General features: G+C 47.1%; 1 protein-coding gene across 1 annotated transcript in view; it reads right to left on the minus strand.

Moving 5' to 3' along the window:
• Window positions 1-15,949, minus strand: part of LOC149866100 (coiled-coil domain-containing protein 134-like) — a 73,207-nt gene that overhangs the window by 21,937 nt on the left and 35,321 nt on the right. Inside the window, exons 23-28 of the mRNA XM_090042918.1 lie at window positions 14,980-15,090; window positions 14,187-14,368; window positions 11,845-11,926; window positions 8,853-9,043; window positions 8,200-8,281; window positions 5,910-6,029 (exon numbers count right to left, since the gene is read on the minus strand). Coding sequence (XP_089899044.1) covers window positions 5,910-6,029; window positions 8,200-8,281; window positions 8,853-9,043; window positions 11,845-11,926; window positions 14,187-14,368; window positions 14,980-15,090 — 768 coding nt within the window. The remainder of the gene's footprint in view (window positions 1-5,909; window positions 6,030-8,199; window positions 8,282-8,852; window positions 9,044-11,844; window positions 11,927-14,186; window positions 14,369-14,979; window positions 15,091-15,949) is intronic.

Below are 15,949 nucleotides of genomic sequence, written 5' to 3' on the forward strand. Positions count from 1 at the left end.
GAAGGGGAGACTGAGAAGCATGGTCTGATCTAGGATGCTGAGAAAAGTGGGGTGGCAGAGGGTGAGATGCCTCATTGCATATAATGCAACACATTTTTTCCTCCCAGTGAAAAAAAAAATAGAGGCTTTCCTCTTCTGCCGGGGCTATGGGCTGCACTATTCAGCTTAAGACTGACACAAAAATAAATAGTATTTTACTGGAATGAGTTCAAAAACAAATCTGTGAGACTGTGAAACAGAAGCTTCACATCCAGGAGCAGTGAACAGGCAGCAGAATGGCAGAAGAAAGGCTAGCTTGATTAGTGCAAGGGCAAGACCATTAACAAGGAAAGATCATCATCACCTGTGGAATGAAGAGTTTAGAAGGAAGTGGGTAGATGATGAGCCCTGCAGTCAAGCAACTCGCTCATTGCAGCCTGACTAGAAGTTCTGCCACTGCCAAACAGTTGGTTTTAAACTTTGGGTGGAGCAGGAATCAAAAGGAAAGTGGGGCTGCATGAGTGCACCCCCCCCCCAGATCTACCCCTGCCTCAAAGACTCACCCCTTAGGTCTGGTTGCCATGGGGTAACAGCTGCAGGCAGCAGGAAAAGGGTGGGTCTGGTGTCTGTACATCTCAGATGAGGTGATCAGTGAACAAGAATGTGGAAGGGAGGGTTTTAGAGACCTGAAGCAGTAGCAAAGGATTCACTTGTGACTAAGGCCACACTTGGACAGATGGCATTGTGACTAAGTCAAGGATGTGGGCTCCAAGGTGCACATGGATGAGGAGAGGGGATACAATGGATGGTGACCTTCTAGAACTACCTTTGTCTGTGCCAAGTGGTGGCAGCTGGAGGCTGCAGTCAACTTTATAGTCAGTGGAAGGTCACAGGAAACAAGCATGCACGGAGTACATGGTATTTTTAGGAGATCATAACAGGTTTCCATGTCACCACGGTTCTGAAGAAGTGATACATAGGCAGAGAACTCTTCTGTTTAATTCCTCTTGTCAAGAGGAAACAAGAGGCTCCAACAGGAGACTCCAGGGCAGAGTTAACCAGTTCCCTGCTAAAGGCAGAAGGGAGCCTCTTAAATTCCTTCTCACACTGGCTTGGGTAAGACAAGTCTTGTGCCAAGATCCTCTTCTTTCCTAGGTCAGGCTGAGAGAGCAATCTCGCCTGTCCCAATCTACTTTAGTCACTGCCGTACTACAAGCTGACAGCACTCACCCAGATCCACTTGGGAAATGCAGTAGTATCAAGCACTTTCATCAGCCAAAAAAGGCGCAAGCAGCTTGAGGGTGAAAGGGCAGCAGCACACCAATAAGAACCTGTCCCTTGACAGGGCTGCCCAATGTGGAGTTAGTGCTGTTGGCAAGAGCTCCTTCAGGGCACTGATAAATGTGAGTCTGTGCTAGATGGCTCACTCCCGCAAAGTAACTGCCAACAAATAAAGAAGAGAGAGGGACATTCCAAGATTTTATTTTGTGGTGGCTTTCCAACAACAGCAGAACAGCTTTCAAAAGCAGGCTAGAAATCACTCCTGTTATAAGCCTTCTCCAAACCAATGCCTGGCATGAAAGGTAAAAATGGTCTCTTATTCCATCTGTTTCTTATTTCTCAGTTCTCTGCATGTCCCGCCTCTTATTTTAGTCTCTGATGTGTGAGAGAGAGACTGCCACTCCTCCCAGGCATCTGACACCAATGTCATGAATAAAAAACAAAATGAACTGTGTGCAGGAAAACCTACTTTCAGACACACACGCACACCCTTCAAATGCATCCAGAATCCCTTTTTAAAAACAAGTTCAGAAACCCTCTGGTAGATGAAGACCACTTTTTAAAAAAAAAAAAAGGAAAAAGGGAGCTGCCTTGGCAAGACCACAGGACATCCCTTCAAGTCACTCATTCCCTCCTCCATACACAGAAAAGAATTGCAGGAAATCCCCACAGGGTCTCTAGGTTGACAGCTTTTACTCTGGTAAAAACCTGAGCTCCCAGCATGGAGCAGTCTGGCAAGAATACCCCCAAGGTTGCGCCTACCAGTCAGTGGGTGCTGATTACTAACCAGAGTTTACTGAAAAGACATATTTGGGGATTAGTTCTCATGTGATCTTCAAAGGTGAGAGACATTCCTTCCAAATATTGCAGTACATATGACTCATAACAGCATCATCTACTATGAGCAGAGTCCCCTGCAGGGTCAAGAGGTTTGCCCCAGAGGCATTAAGTAGCTGAGACAGTGCTGCACAAACAAACCAAAAAGGTAAAACCAGACAGAAGAGTCATCACTTAACTAGGCAGGTACTCTAGGCTCACTCATTTATTCTCCAGTCAAGACTAGGGGAAACCCATCCCTCTAGCTGGGAAGGCTGCAGCCAGGAGTAGGGTCCATCTCCTCTGTTTCCAGCTAAGGCAGAGCAGGGGGTGCTGCTTGGCAGAGTCATCAGACATGCCTGCTGCCCTTTTCACCAGGGCTGGTAGTTAGTGTTTTCTTAGGGTTTGTTGTCTTCCAAGTACAAGCATTCAGCTATCTCTGTGCCACTCCTGAGGTAAAGGCAAGCAAGCATAAGCATGAGATAGCAGTGAAAGAGCTGAGGCAGACATAAGAATTTAAGTAAATTCCTCAACCTCGGTGGGATCCTCTGCCAGGGCAAACCTTACCGCTTGGAAGTCCCTGGCTCTTAGACTTGTGCTTATTCTGTCAGACATTCCTGTCTGAACACAACCCCCACCAGAGTGTTTGCAATACAGGGAAGAGACAAGTTGTTACCATAGTTTCAAAGTAGGTAGGGTCAGAAGGGACCTGAGCAGATCATCAAATCCGACCCCCTGCCATGGCAGGAAAGAATGCTGGGGTCAAACGACCCCAGCTAGGTGATTATCCAGCTTCCTTTTGAAGACCCCCAGGGTAGATGTGAGCACCACTTCCCTTGGAAGTTTGTTCCAGATCCTGGCTGCCCTGACTGAAGTAGTGCCTCCTGATATCCAGCCTGAATCTAATCTCGGTCAACTTATGGCTGTTTTTCCTCGTTACTCCCAGTAGTGCTTGGGGGAACAGGGACTCTCTGATAGCTTGCTGGTCCCCCCTGACTAGTTTGTAACAGGCCACTAGATCCCCTCTCAGCCTTCTCTTGTGGAGGCTGAACAGGTTCAGGTCCTATAGCCTCTCTTCATAGGGCCTGCCTTGCTGCCCCCTGATAATGCGAGTGGCCCTCCTCTGGACCCTCTCGATGCTGTCCACATCCCTCTTAAAATGCGATGCCCAGAACTGGACGCAGTACTCCAACTGAGGCCTGACCAGTGTTGCATAGAGGGGGAGGATCACCTCCTTGGACCTGCTCATGATGTATCTGTGGATGCATGACAAGGTGCGGTTAGCCTTCCTGACCGCATCCCCACATTGGCAGCCTATGTTGGGTGCAGTACCTTGCACTTGTCAGTATTGAATCCCATCCTGTTCTCATCCGCCCACCCCTGTAACCTGTCGATCTAGTTGCAGCCTGTCCCTCTCCTCCAGTGTGCCCACTTCTCCCCACATTTTAGTGTTATCCACAAATTTGAACAAGGTGCTTTTCACCCCCTCATCCAAGTTGCCAATGAAGATGTTGAACAGTGCAGGCCCAAGGACTGAGCCCTGGGGGACTCCACTGGCCACATCCCTCCAGGTCAAAAAAGACCCATTCACCACCACTCTCTGGGTGCGGCCCTCCAGCCAATTAATGACCCATCTGACTGTGTAGGTATCCACACCACAGTTGCCCAATTTCTTAATGAAAATGGGGTGAGAGACAGTGTCGAAGGCCTTCCTAAAGTCCAGAAAGACTATGTCCACCAAAACACCTGTGTCCAAGGATTTTGTGACCTGGTAATAGAAGGCCACTAGGTTGGTGTGACAGGACCTGCCTGGAATGAACCCATGTTGGTTGCCCCTAAGCATGATCTCCCCTGCTGGTCCCTCGCAGATGTGCTCCTGGATAATTTTCTCAAAGAGCTTCCCCAGGACTGAGGTAAGACTAACAGGCTTGTAGTTTCTTGGGTCCTCCTTCCTCCCTTTTTTGAAAATGGGGACCACACATTGGCCCTTTTCCAGTCCTCTGGCACCTCGTCACTCCCTTTGTCCTATAATTAAGCTAACTGCAGTAGGTGTCCAGGCCACCACACCAAAGTCACCTGCCAAAGATGTACAACCTGCAAAAGGATACATCATGTCTGGGATCTTTAGAGAAGTCCTAGTCCTTGGCGGGACGGTCTCCAGTAAGGTCTGAATGGTCTCTGCCTGGGCTGGCTCTATCTGATCGCGCCTGCTCTGGACCTGAGTAACCAAGTGAAAAGGACTTCCAGAACAAGAGGTAATGGATGGGCTTCTTCCTTTGCCTCTTCATTTTCTTGCTTTCCTCACCCCCATCTGTGGGAATGAAGCACTCACACTCTACCCCACAAGCACAAAGGGTGGGAATCAAGAAGCGGGGCAGGCTCAAAGCAATTGAATAATACAACCTGGGCAGACACGTTGAATCATTTTGCCTCCCCACTCCACAGCACCTTCCTCACTGCACCAGACAAAAAGAGCCAACCAGACTGACTAGGACCCCCCCATCTTCACCTCTACCTCACCCAACCCAAAGGACTTCTAGATCTTCTTAGCAAATCCCAATGTGACCATGTGTGGAATTTCCTCCTTATGAACTCGCCCACTAAGGCTGCCTATACACGTGCTCAGGGGGTGGGTGTTTTAATTAGAGTGGTTCTCAGACAGCCACTCTAATTAAAACACCTCACTGTCACATGTATTAAGCCCCCCACGCATTTAAAAATGGCTGCAGGACACTTTATCTACAACTCAATTTAACAAGATTTAGATAAAGTGCCCTGCAGCCATTTAAAAATGCACAGAGGCTTAATATGTGTGATGCTGTGGCAGCACTGGAGCCTTCTAATTAGAACACCAACAAGTGCATATGTAGACAGCTCATGTGCCTATTTCCCTTTTCCTCCCAGACCTTACCAGCACTCTTACCTGAAGAAGAAAGAGGCGAAGAGCTTGGGATATGTTTTCAGGAAGTTCTAATAAATTGGCTTTTGTTGCCTCTTGGAGGATCTGGCTAATTTCACTTTGAGAAATAACAGTGTTGTTCTGATACCTCGCAAACTGGAATGAAAACAGGGGAAGGAAACAAAAATCAACCCAGAAATCCAGTGGTGACTCACTCCCAGCTAAGACCTTCTCTATACAAAAATGCACTTGGTTAACTAAGGACCTAATGTTTACGCCAATCTAATTAAGTGGTGCAAAGAGCAACTGAGACATGCTTATTGTGGTTTAAGCCAGGCTTATTTTGATTTAACTCAGGTCAATTTAGAATCCAAGCAATACTAAACTGAAAATGCTAGTTTTAATACTGAAATAAGAGCAAATGAACAGGGCTTCACACTTGTTCATACTTGTTTAATTAAAAAGTTTTGGAAAATGATTTATGTTGTAGTGGTGCAGCCTTCTCATATAGGTAACACCTGATTCAGAATAGGGTAGAGTTTTGTGCACTGTTACCCACCACAGGCTTCTTTCAACAATATCTTAACAAATATTTGACATCAGTATCCTACCCAGTGCTTCCACAATGCAGTAATGCACAAGTAATCAAATAGTCCCTGTATCACTTCCCCTACAATGGTCTTGACATGTGAAGGGAATGCAACAAACAGTGAAAGAACACACATCTAACAGTCAGCATTTTCACAGGGGCCTTCTTTCCACATTTCAAGTACATCTGTTTGTTATTCAGTTATGAGACAGGAATGTAGTTAATGACTGAGAACAATGGCCACATCCGGGCTTGTGTTTGGGGAGTATCTGTATAATACAACACCCCATCACTTACATAGATGCACTGTACTGATACACAGACAAAATGGAGAATGGTCTATACTTTCCCTGCTCACCAAAGTCACAAGTCTGAGAATTTCTGGACAAAGGAAGGACTTCTCACCACCACTGAGTAGTGTGAACAGTAGAAATCGATTCCAGGGCTGTGAAGCAACGTGAAGAGCTGGAAGAGAGAAAAGAAACCACTAGCAGTGACTTTAAAAACTGCCTCATGGCAAGTTGAACGTAGGTACAGGCACTGGTTTATACAAACCAGGAACCCTTTCATTATGCCTATAAAGCCCATACTATAAGACATTAATGTGGCTTTTTTTTTAATATCCGTTTCATCATGCAAGAGCCTGGTCACCAGGCCAAAGGCTTACTCAACCAGAGAATAGTGGGTTTCGGTCACATATAAGGTCTTACCTAACTCAGGCTCTATAGTGAAGTATTCGGCAAAAAACGGAAAGTACCAAAAGAGCCATCCCTTAGATACACTGAACTCAGAATCTTTCTGTCCATCTTTGGTGCTTGTATGGGTGGTAGATAAATGTATTTCATGGGGCATTTTTCAATACAAATAATGGGCAATCCTTCATCCAGAATTCAAAAACCTAGGTCTGGTATCAGGAGAGGTTTCCTGACAGTGAGATGCATTAGACTGAAGACTTTCCCTTTAAGTAGAGGAAACCTCATCATTTGAACTATTTAAGCCCAAACTGAACAGGTGCTAGAGCCTGTACTGTAGGAAACAATCTGGGTTGGAGAAAGTGAGATAAAGATTCCCACGCTTTTGGAACACAGACCACATCTGAATACAGTTGACTTTGTGGGCACCTCCCCTGCAAATATCAGTCACATCACTGCTCTTTTGAAGCTCTTCGTGGAAGAGCAATGCTACAAAAGCATTCATGTATGGGTAAGCCATCTTTTAGCAGGTAGAACTGAGGAGAAGTAAGCATAAGCATCATATAACCCAGCCTGCTCTCCACACATCATCAGTGGTCCAGTGGTACACATTTGAAAAACACAGGACACACACAACTTCTCATCTCTACCTTCTGTGATTTTGACCACATCCTTTCTTCAAACACAAACTACTGGATGTCAAGTATAGAAAAGCTGCTGCATTTGCCTACATGGTCAACACACTGTCAGGATCACATTCACTACTCTGTAAAGTGGTTAGGAGGGAACTGAGATAGGAATGGTGCTATATAAAACATGGGTGATATATAAAACATGAGTTGCTCTGCACAGCAACCAAGTGAGTTCTTATTTCTAAACATTATGATACATCATCTGATAACCTTCAGAGCAATTCAGTGAAAGCAATGACTTATAATCACTGAAGGGAATTCTGCATTGCAGTGAGAATTTGGGCAGGCAGAGCAAAGGGTTTGGCTGTTGCTGATATACTGAAGCAGCATTTGTTCAGTTTAATCCTGAAGCAATGGAACCTCCCACCAACCCCCTCTTGTCATCCTGTTCTGCTGGGACTTTTTGCAGAGATGCCCATGGGCTAGTGACTGCCATTCACCTGTAGTATTAAATTTTCATTCATCAACTTTCTCTCTCCTGACAATACTCTTTTTCTTAAAGGTTCCTTCAACCTCTAGCATTCTCTCTCCCTGTTTGTTACTGATTAGCATGGGTCAGGGAGCAGGGAACCTTTTTTCTGCTTTGAGGCTAGAACCAATGCCCAACTTGGTCACAGGATGCTAAAATTGAAAAGAAACACTTATTTCATTGGCTCAGTTGCAAGAAGCCTTCTGCCTGCACTGCAAGGTGGCCTTTTGAGTTGAAGTTCTATGATTGCTACTTGGTCTCCGCGAGTTTCAGCTCCACATTCTGTTGTTCTGTGTCCTGCAGGTACCCCTAATCTAGAAGCAAATTGCAACTTGCCCCTTAAAATGTGGAGGGCTCCATAACCCATTTGTAGCTCGCCCCCAACCCAATCAACTGGTCACTCTGGGCTAAATGGCTGGAATAAATGACCTGGGTGTGAAAGGCCCTGTACCCCATTCCAGAATCCCAAGAGGACCACTCCTTTGGGCCATAACAGATTTTGGAGTGAGGAAGATTAGTTTAGTCTTTCCAAAAATGACCCAGGGATCTGTGGCCAGAGAAAGGACTTAATCCTGCAGGAAGCTGGGCACTGTGGCTTCAGTCCAACAAAATGTTTAAGCATGCAATTAACTTATGTATTTCAGCATGTCTATTGATTTCTCTGGGGCTCCTGCTGGGCTTAATTTAAAGCATATGCTTAAGGGTATTGTTGGATCAGGGCCAGAATGTTTGGCCCATTGCAGGGCTGAGTCCCAACTGAGCAAGGGCTGGGCAGGCTTTACCAGTGTCCTGGTTCTTCACATGCAGGTACTCCATCAGCGCCTCCAGGCAGGCAACCACTGTTTGAGAAAGCAGCAGATCTTTCTGTAAACAAAAAGGAATGAAAATGAGGGCAATGGCTGCTACAAGAGGGCAATGTGAAAAAGACAAGGATCCCATCTCTCAAGGGCATAGCTTAAACAAATGACACTTTTCATCCCACTCCTGGCATGAAATGTGCAACCTATCTGCCACCGGTGGTATCATGGGGCCACACAAGAGGGAAGAGCTTGGTTCAAAGTCTACAAGACTCAGCAACTGTCTCCTAAGAAAATAAGTAGAAGGTGCACCCATTAGCTCTGGTAGGGAAACACGCCGAGTAAATCTTTACCAGTTCTAACCTCTGTGATGTTTACACAGCAGCGTGCTATGCAGTGAGCGATACCCAGGCTAGCTTGAGCACTGGAAACAATCTAGGCACATAGCACAGAGCACTGTACAGGCTAATTTGTATGGCTCCTCATTACATTCAGAGGCACTCAACAGCATAAATATTCACTGTCTGTCAGCATAGAAATACCCTGCAATTCTGTAAGGAGTAGAGCAAGGGAGAAAGCCCCATAGGCTTTGTTATGTCCTTTCTAGTGCATTCTTTTAAACATATCTGAAAATATACCTGGGCCAAAAGATTCTGCAGACTGATGACAAGCGAAAGCACCTGCCGCATGGTCAGAGGATACAGGGAGGCATCGTCCTCTGATGGCAAGGACTCCAAGCTGCTCTGGGCAGTGGGTTGGACTATAAGCACCAGCAGAGATGAGGAGAAGTTCTGCCTAATGATGAACCTCAGGAGCTGAAGAATACCAACTGGACAGGGAACTGCTCATTATTACTAAACAATATCTTCCCTCCTTCACTTACAACCCATGAACCAGCCCCAAAGTACCCTGCATGAGTGGCCACATCACAGCTGAGGCAGAGGAGGGAAGGAAAAGCTTGGTGGATTTGTTTTCAGTGCTTACTGAAGTGAGACAGACCTTACTTAGAGGCTGCAGGCAGGAATGGTACCGCAACAGGCTTCCCACGTGCCTCAGCCTTACCCTGCAGCATGGCTTATCTTGTTATTCCAGTTCTCAGTCAGATTCAACCTCTGCTGCCCTACTCCATGGTAGTTTCATAGCATGAACAAATGCTCACCATGGAGGGATGCCATCAGACTCATTTCATAGTTTCAAGGGTCAGAAGGGACCTGAGTAGATCATCTAGTCTGACCCGTTGCCATGGCAGGAAATAATACTGGGGTCAAACGACCCCAGCAAGATGTTCATCCAACCTCCTCTTAAAAACCCCCAGGGTAGGAGCCAGCACCACTTCTCTTGGAAGTTGGTTCCAGATTCTAGCTGCCCTGACCGTGAAGTAGCGCTTCCTGATATCTAACCTAAATCTACCCTCTGCCAGCTTGTGACCGTTATTCCTGGTCACTCCTGGCCGTGCTCGGGGAAACAGTGACTTCCCCAATGCCTGCTGATCCCCCCTGACTAGTTTATAACAGGCCACAAGATCCCCACTCAGCCTTCTCTTTTGGAGGCTGAACAGGTTCAGGTCCCACAGCCTGTCCTCATAGGGTCTGCCCTGCTGTCCCCTGATCATGCAAGTGGCCCTCCTCTGGACCCTCTCCATGCTGTCCACATCCCTCTTGAACTGTGACGCCCAGAACTGGATGCAGTACTCCAGCTGCAGCCTGACCAGTGCCTCATAGAGGGAGAGGATCACCTCTTTGGACCTACCTGAGATGCATCTGTGGATGCATGACAAGGTACAGTTGGCCTTCCTGGCTGCCTCCCCACACTGCCGGCCCATGTTCATCTTGGAGTCAATTATGACTCCAAGATCCTTTTCCACCTCCGTGCTGACAAGAGGGGAGTTCCCCAACCTGTAGGTATGGTGCCGGTTGTTCCTCCCAAGGTGCATCACCTTGCACTTGTCTGTGTTGAAACCCATCCTATTCTTGTCCGCCCACCCTTGTAACCTGTCTAGGTCTGATTGTAGCCTGATGCTTCCTTCTAGTGTGCCCACATCCCCCCACATCTTGGTGTCATCAGCAAATTTGAACAGGGTGCTTTTTACCCCCTCGTCCAAGTCACTGATGAAGATGTTGAACAGTGCGGGCCTGAGGGCTGAGCCCTGGGGAACCCCACTGCCCACATCCCTCCCGGTCAAAAATGACCCATCCACCACCACTCTCTGGGTGCGGCCCTCCAGCCAGTTGGCAACCCAATTGACTGTGTAGGTGTCGACACCACAGTCCCCCAGTTTTTTTGAATGAGGGTGACAGAGAGTGTCAAATGCCTTCCGGAAGTCCAGGAAGACTATGTCCACTGCTACCCCTGCATCTAATGATCTGGTAATCTGATTGTAGAAGGCCACCAGGTTGGTCTGACAGGATCTGCCACTGATGAATCTGTGTTGGTTGCCCCTAAGCATGCAGTCCCCTGCTGGCCCCTCGTGGATGTGTGCCAGCATAATTTTCTCAAACAGCTTGCCTAGGATCGAGGTAAGACTAACTGGCCTATAATTTCCTGGGTCCTCCTTCCTCCCCTTTTTGAAGATGGGAACCACGTTGGCCCTCTTCCAGTCCTCCAGCACCATAAGTGCTCATAAAGCCGTGCCAGGGGTCCTGCAATGACCTCGGCCAATTCCTTTAGGACTCTAGGGTGGAGATCATCCGGGCCGGCTGACTTAAATACGTCCAGCCCCTCCAGAAGCTCCCTAACTAGTTCCTCGCTAACCTTTGGCCCAGGTGTGCCTCCCCTGGGGCCCAAGGGGGGCCCAGCAGGGTGGTGGCTGTTCTGGTCCCTACTTAGGAAGACAGAGGCAAAGAAATCATTAAACGTGTTAGCTTTGTCGTCTGGTGGGACGACTAAATTTCCCAGCGTGTCCTGCAAGGACCCCACGTTACCCGGGACCTTCTTTTTGACCGTATGTATTTAAAAAAGGACTTCTTATTGTCCTTAATCTGAGAAGCTAGTCCTAATTCCATCTCTGCCTTGGCCTTCCTAACTGCCCCCCTACATCCCCGAGCAACTGCAGAATAGTCATCCCTGGTGATGACCCCTTCTTTCCATTGGGTATACACCTCCTTTTTAGAAAGGAGACATTCCCGGATGCTTTTGGTGAGCCATGGAGGCTTGTGTGCTCTCCTGCTCCCTTTGATCCTCGTTGGGATTACCTTCCTTTGGGCTTGGAGGATCACCTCCTTACGGAGCGACCACTGTCCTTGGACATCTGGCTCCACTCCCCTCTGGGACCTCAGCACTTCGGTCTCCCCCTAAGCATGCACCCAGGTGCTCCAAGCTGGTCACATCCACACTCCTCAGGCTCATACCAGTACTGACATGCTCTTCTCCAATAATACAGTCATAGAATCATAGAGCTGGAAGGAACCTCAGCAGGTCATGTGTAGTCAAGGCAGGACCATCTCTGTCTAAACCATCCAATAAAGTGTTTGTCTAGACAAATCATTCTCATTTGTGTTCTCCCTGCCTTCACAGGGCTGCCACCTCCCTCCCAATGCTTTCCCTACTTTTCACATAGTCTCTGCAGCTGGCAAAGTGCTAGTTACTGCAAAAAAGCTGCAAGAACAAGTCTTTCAACCAGCCTCTGCCTACCTAAGAGTAGTGCAGGCTTCTTCTTTCTGAAGATGACTACATTCAGGATCTTCTCTAAATTCAGAGAGATTGGCTGGTGAACCTGTAAAAAAAAATGAAGTACTGGGAAGAGACACAATGCCTGGCTCTGGGGTTCAGTCAGCAGAGGATCAACTCTGCTAGTTAGGCTGCTCCCTGAACAATCTTGGCAAATCTGAGACCTGAAGAAGATGAAGTGGTCTTGGGTAAGACTGGGGAAGGACAGCAAGGATGCATGGCCTAAGTCCTGTCCACTTGCCTCCATGCTGCCTGTTGTAGCTGCACAAATAGTTGCTTCTGCTACACTTATCAGCTGCCAAACAGTTAACAAACCAAGCCTAATGCTGGCAGATAAACTGCCTTCATTATTAGCACCCACCTGAAATGAATGTGGGCAGTTCATGCTTCTCTGAACCATTCATAGAATCATAGAAAATTAGGGATGGAAGGGACCTCAGGAGGAAGGGACCTAGTCCAACCCCCTGCTCAAAGCAGGACCATCCCCAAGTAGATCACCCCAGCCAAGGCTTTGTCTAGCTGGGTCTTAAAAAGCTCCAAGGATGGAGATCCCACCACCTCTCTGGGTAACCTGTTCCAGTGCTTTACTAGTGAGAAAATTCTTCCTAATATCTAACCTAAAATTTCCTTGCTGCAACTTGAGACCATTGCTCCTTGTTCTGTCATCTCCCTCCACTAAGAACAGTCTAGCTTCATCCTCTTTCAAACCCCACTTCTGATAGTTGAAGGCTGCTATTAAGTCTCCTCTCAGTCTCTACTTCTCTAGACTAAGCCCAGTTCCCTCAGCCTCTCCTTATAAGCCATATGCCCCAGCCCCCTCACCATTGTTTCCATTTAAATATCTGCAGACTCAGGGGGACTGCATGACATCAGTTCACAGTCACAGCCAGAAACACCACAAGCTTTGGGCGGGATTCACCAGGATGCTTTGGCAGCTTCAGCAATACTGCGTGAGCAGCCCTGGGGCAGTGACAACAACAGAGGCTCTGTCACACTCCTTGCATATTGAAACAAGAGCTTCAATTGCTCAGAGTTTGATGAGACCAACAGAGGAATACTACTTATATGCTTCATGGCTCATCTGACTCCAAATCATTTGCGAAAGAGTCTCTGCTGCCCATCCTACACCTTTGGTTGCTTTATCTATCTCTGACTACACAGAGTCTGTGGTTTCTCACACTGTTGGTATCCATGGTATCCATCTGGATAGGCCAGTGAAGTACTGTTTAATTTAAACACTAGATTTATAGGGCATTAAAGGATCCCATACTAATGATCAGTACAGGATGGCAAAAAAAAAAAATCAAACCAACTCCCAAAAGACACAACACTTAGGCATTAGGACCAAGCATTTCCCTGGACCCATACATCAATGCAACTCTGAACATTTTGTCCTGTTGGGAAAAGCATAATTCATGCCAAACTGTCAGCCTCTCTGCCTCAGGGCCTTAATTCCCCATTTTGTGTCTCATGCTACTAGGTTTGTGACTCCCAAGGTGCTAAATTTTTTGCAGGTTCCTGACATGATTAACAGCTTAGACACATACATCTTTCTGTACATAAATATGGCTGGCAATATGGAAAAGTCCAGTGCCCAAGGGTTACAGGAAGTAATTCATTATTGAGGGAGGTTTCCATACTTTACTGGGGGAAAAACCCCTTTCCTAGCAATACAAACTAAGGCCCTGCTTCTGTAAAAAAAAATTGCATCTGGGGTAGCTTGACTGACTGGGACTAGCGTCCTCATTTCCACGGGAATGGTGCCCAGAGTAAGTTCTAGCATCTGCTTAAGAATTTGCAGAGCAGAGCCTACACTCACACACCAAGATTTTAACTCAGGAAGGGTGGGTGGGTGTGTGTGTGTGTGTTGGGGGGGAGGGAGGTGTTCACAGAGGTAAAGATCACCCTCCTGGATCAGTGTTAAATATTCTATGTACAGTCCCCTGCAATTTCAACAGAGGGCCCCATCCATCACAGCAGTTCGCAGAATGGGGTACAGGCTACCTGAAAAAAAAGCCTTTCAAATATATATTGCTGGAGAAGAGCTGGAGATATTGTTTATCACTGCCTTTTCTCGTGACCTCTCAAATGTTCCACCTTTTAGCTGGCCATGCCACAGGATTCCTGACCCCTGCCAGGCTGGGAGAACAAAGCACCACATATAGCCAAAGCAGATCTGCCCTATCCACAGGGGCCAGCAGATTCCAAGCAAACATGACACATTCTCCCTGCAAACAGAGATTTTATTTTAAGGTTAAAACTGTTCCCCCAGCAGCTTGTATCCAAGTTGCACAGTGGGTTCTAACCTCGCTGTTGTAACTGTGCTGGTGAGCTAGGAGGGAAGCAGTCAGCAGCCAAGCAGAGCACAGAAGTGCCTCCTCTGAGGATGATAAAGCAGGTTCAGAGGGAGATGGCCATGTCCAGGTAACATCCAGCACTCTCTGAAGCAGCTCCAGCAAAGGAACACTGGAAAGTAGCACGGCCACCACTGTGCAAGAAAAAAGTCATGCCAGTTTCAGGAGTCTGCTGGGATGGTGCAGGGACAGCCAACAGGCATACAGCCCAAGGGATCAGAGCTGGCCACAGCATAGACCCACAGAACATGGCTCCTTAGTGTTCATCTTATCCAGTACCCCACCTGCTGCTGCAGAGGTATGACTGCTGGGCCAGCTAATAAAATAAACAGTATTAAAACAGTCTAGCTGGATGGCTGCCTATATCTGCTTCTCTCTATTAAGTTTTTGAATTGTAATAAAGGCCTGAAAGTCCCAGTAAGGCAGTATGGTCTCACCATGCGAGGTGCTGGATAAGCAAGTGAAATACAGAGGACTTCCTGCCCCCCTGAGGTCAGTGATTCAATCTACAGAAAACAGCAAGCTCCTCATGTACCCTTCTGTCATGCAATCCCCACACTTCCCCACCCATCAAGCACCTAGGCAATATGTAACTAGAATGGAAAATATCCTTCTTGACCTCTCCATCACTCTGAAACTCAAGTTCTGCTGGTCCTTATTACCCAAACCTGCTCAGCTACAGCTGGGTTGAGATCAACTCAGTGGAACTGCCCCAGCCTATAGCATTTAATGCAACCCTGTTCACCTCTCTGTTGGCTGCAGACCGTTGTCTGGTGAAGGCTCCAATACAGGAAGTTCAAGGAGGGTTGCAGGAGCTCTGCATCATCTGGTCTGCACTTCCCACAGAGGTTGCTGACTACAAGACACAGTGATACAGGAGATGACTGAGCATTTCCAAAGACAATACCAGACACAATACCAAGACCAGAAAGACATTAACTAATTGGAGAAAAGTACAATTGAAATACTGAAAGGGCTGAAGGAACTGAGGAAAACTTTAAAAAAACAAAAAGAAGGGGTGAATTTGGCTATTATTCATTAAGTTCCAGAAGCTTAGTTCATACAAGGTGACAACCCACTGCTCCTAGGGAAATCTAGTCTCAACTAGACAGTGCAGCAAGGGATGACAAATGCCAAACAAAGGGTTTGCACAGGAAGGTGAGGGGTCTCAGTAGTGACAGGCTACAAAATAAGTGGTTTGTTGAAGACATATCTTGCTGGCTCCTAACATCAAACCTACAAGGATAGTGTTCAGAACAAAAATCTGGGAGGAAGGCAAGGACTGAGGAGCTGCCATGCCAGATCAGCTCTGTGATCCACCCAGCCTGTGGTTATTTAAGAAAATGGCCAGCACCAGATACTTCAGAGGAAGGTGAAAAACCTGTCCATCTATTAATTGTTAGGATTACCATTAAAACCCTGAGGATCCAGCAGTGTTGTGTTAGGCACCGTACCTGCCCATAACAAAGAGACAGTCCTTACCATGAATACCTTATCTTCTAAATAAAAACAGATGCCTCTTCCTAACTCTGCTCTCTTAGGTTACTGGCCATCTGCAGAGCAGACCCACAGAAAGCAGTGGCAATCACAAAGCCTGGACCTTTTAACATGGGACAGAACAGTGCTGCAGACTGCTGTGGAGAATGTTCCTGCATCATCCAGGCACTAGGATAAGAGACCACGGACCAAATGAGTCAGTCTCGTCTACCTCTGAC

Source organism: Crocodylus siamensis, chromosome 4, assembly GCF_052110815.1.
Source record: "Crocodylus siamensis isolate JL-2025a chromosome 4, ASM5211081v1, whole genome shotgun sequence".
NCBI classification, from domain to species: domain Eukaryota; kingdom Metazoa; phylum Chordata; order Crocodylia; family Crocodylidae; genus Crocodylus; species Crocodylus siamensis.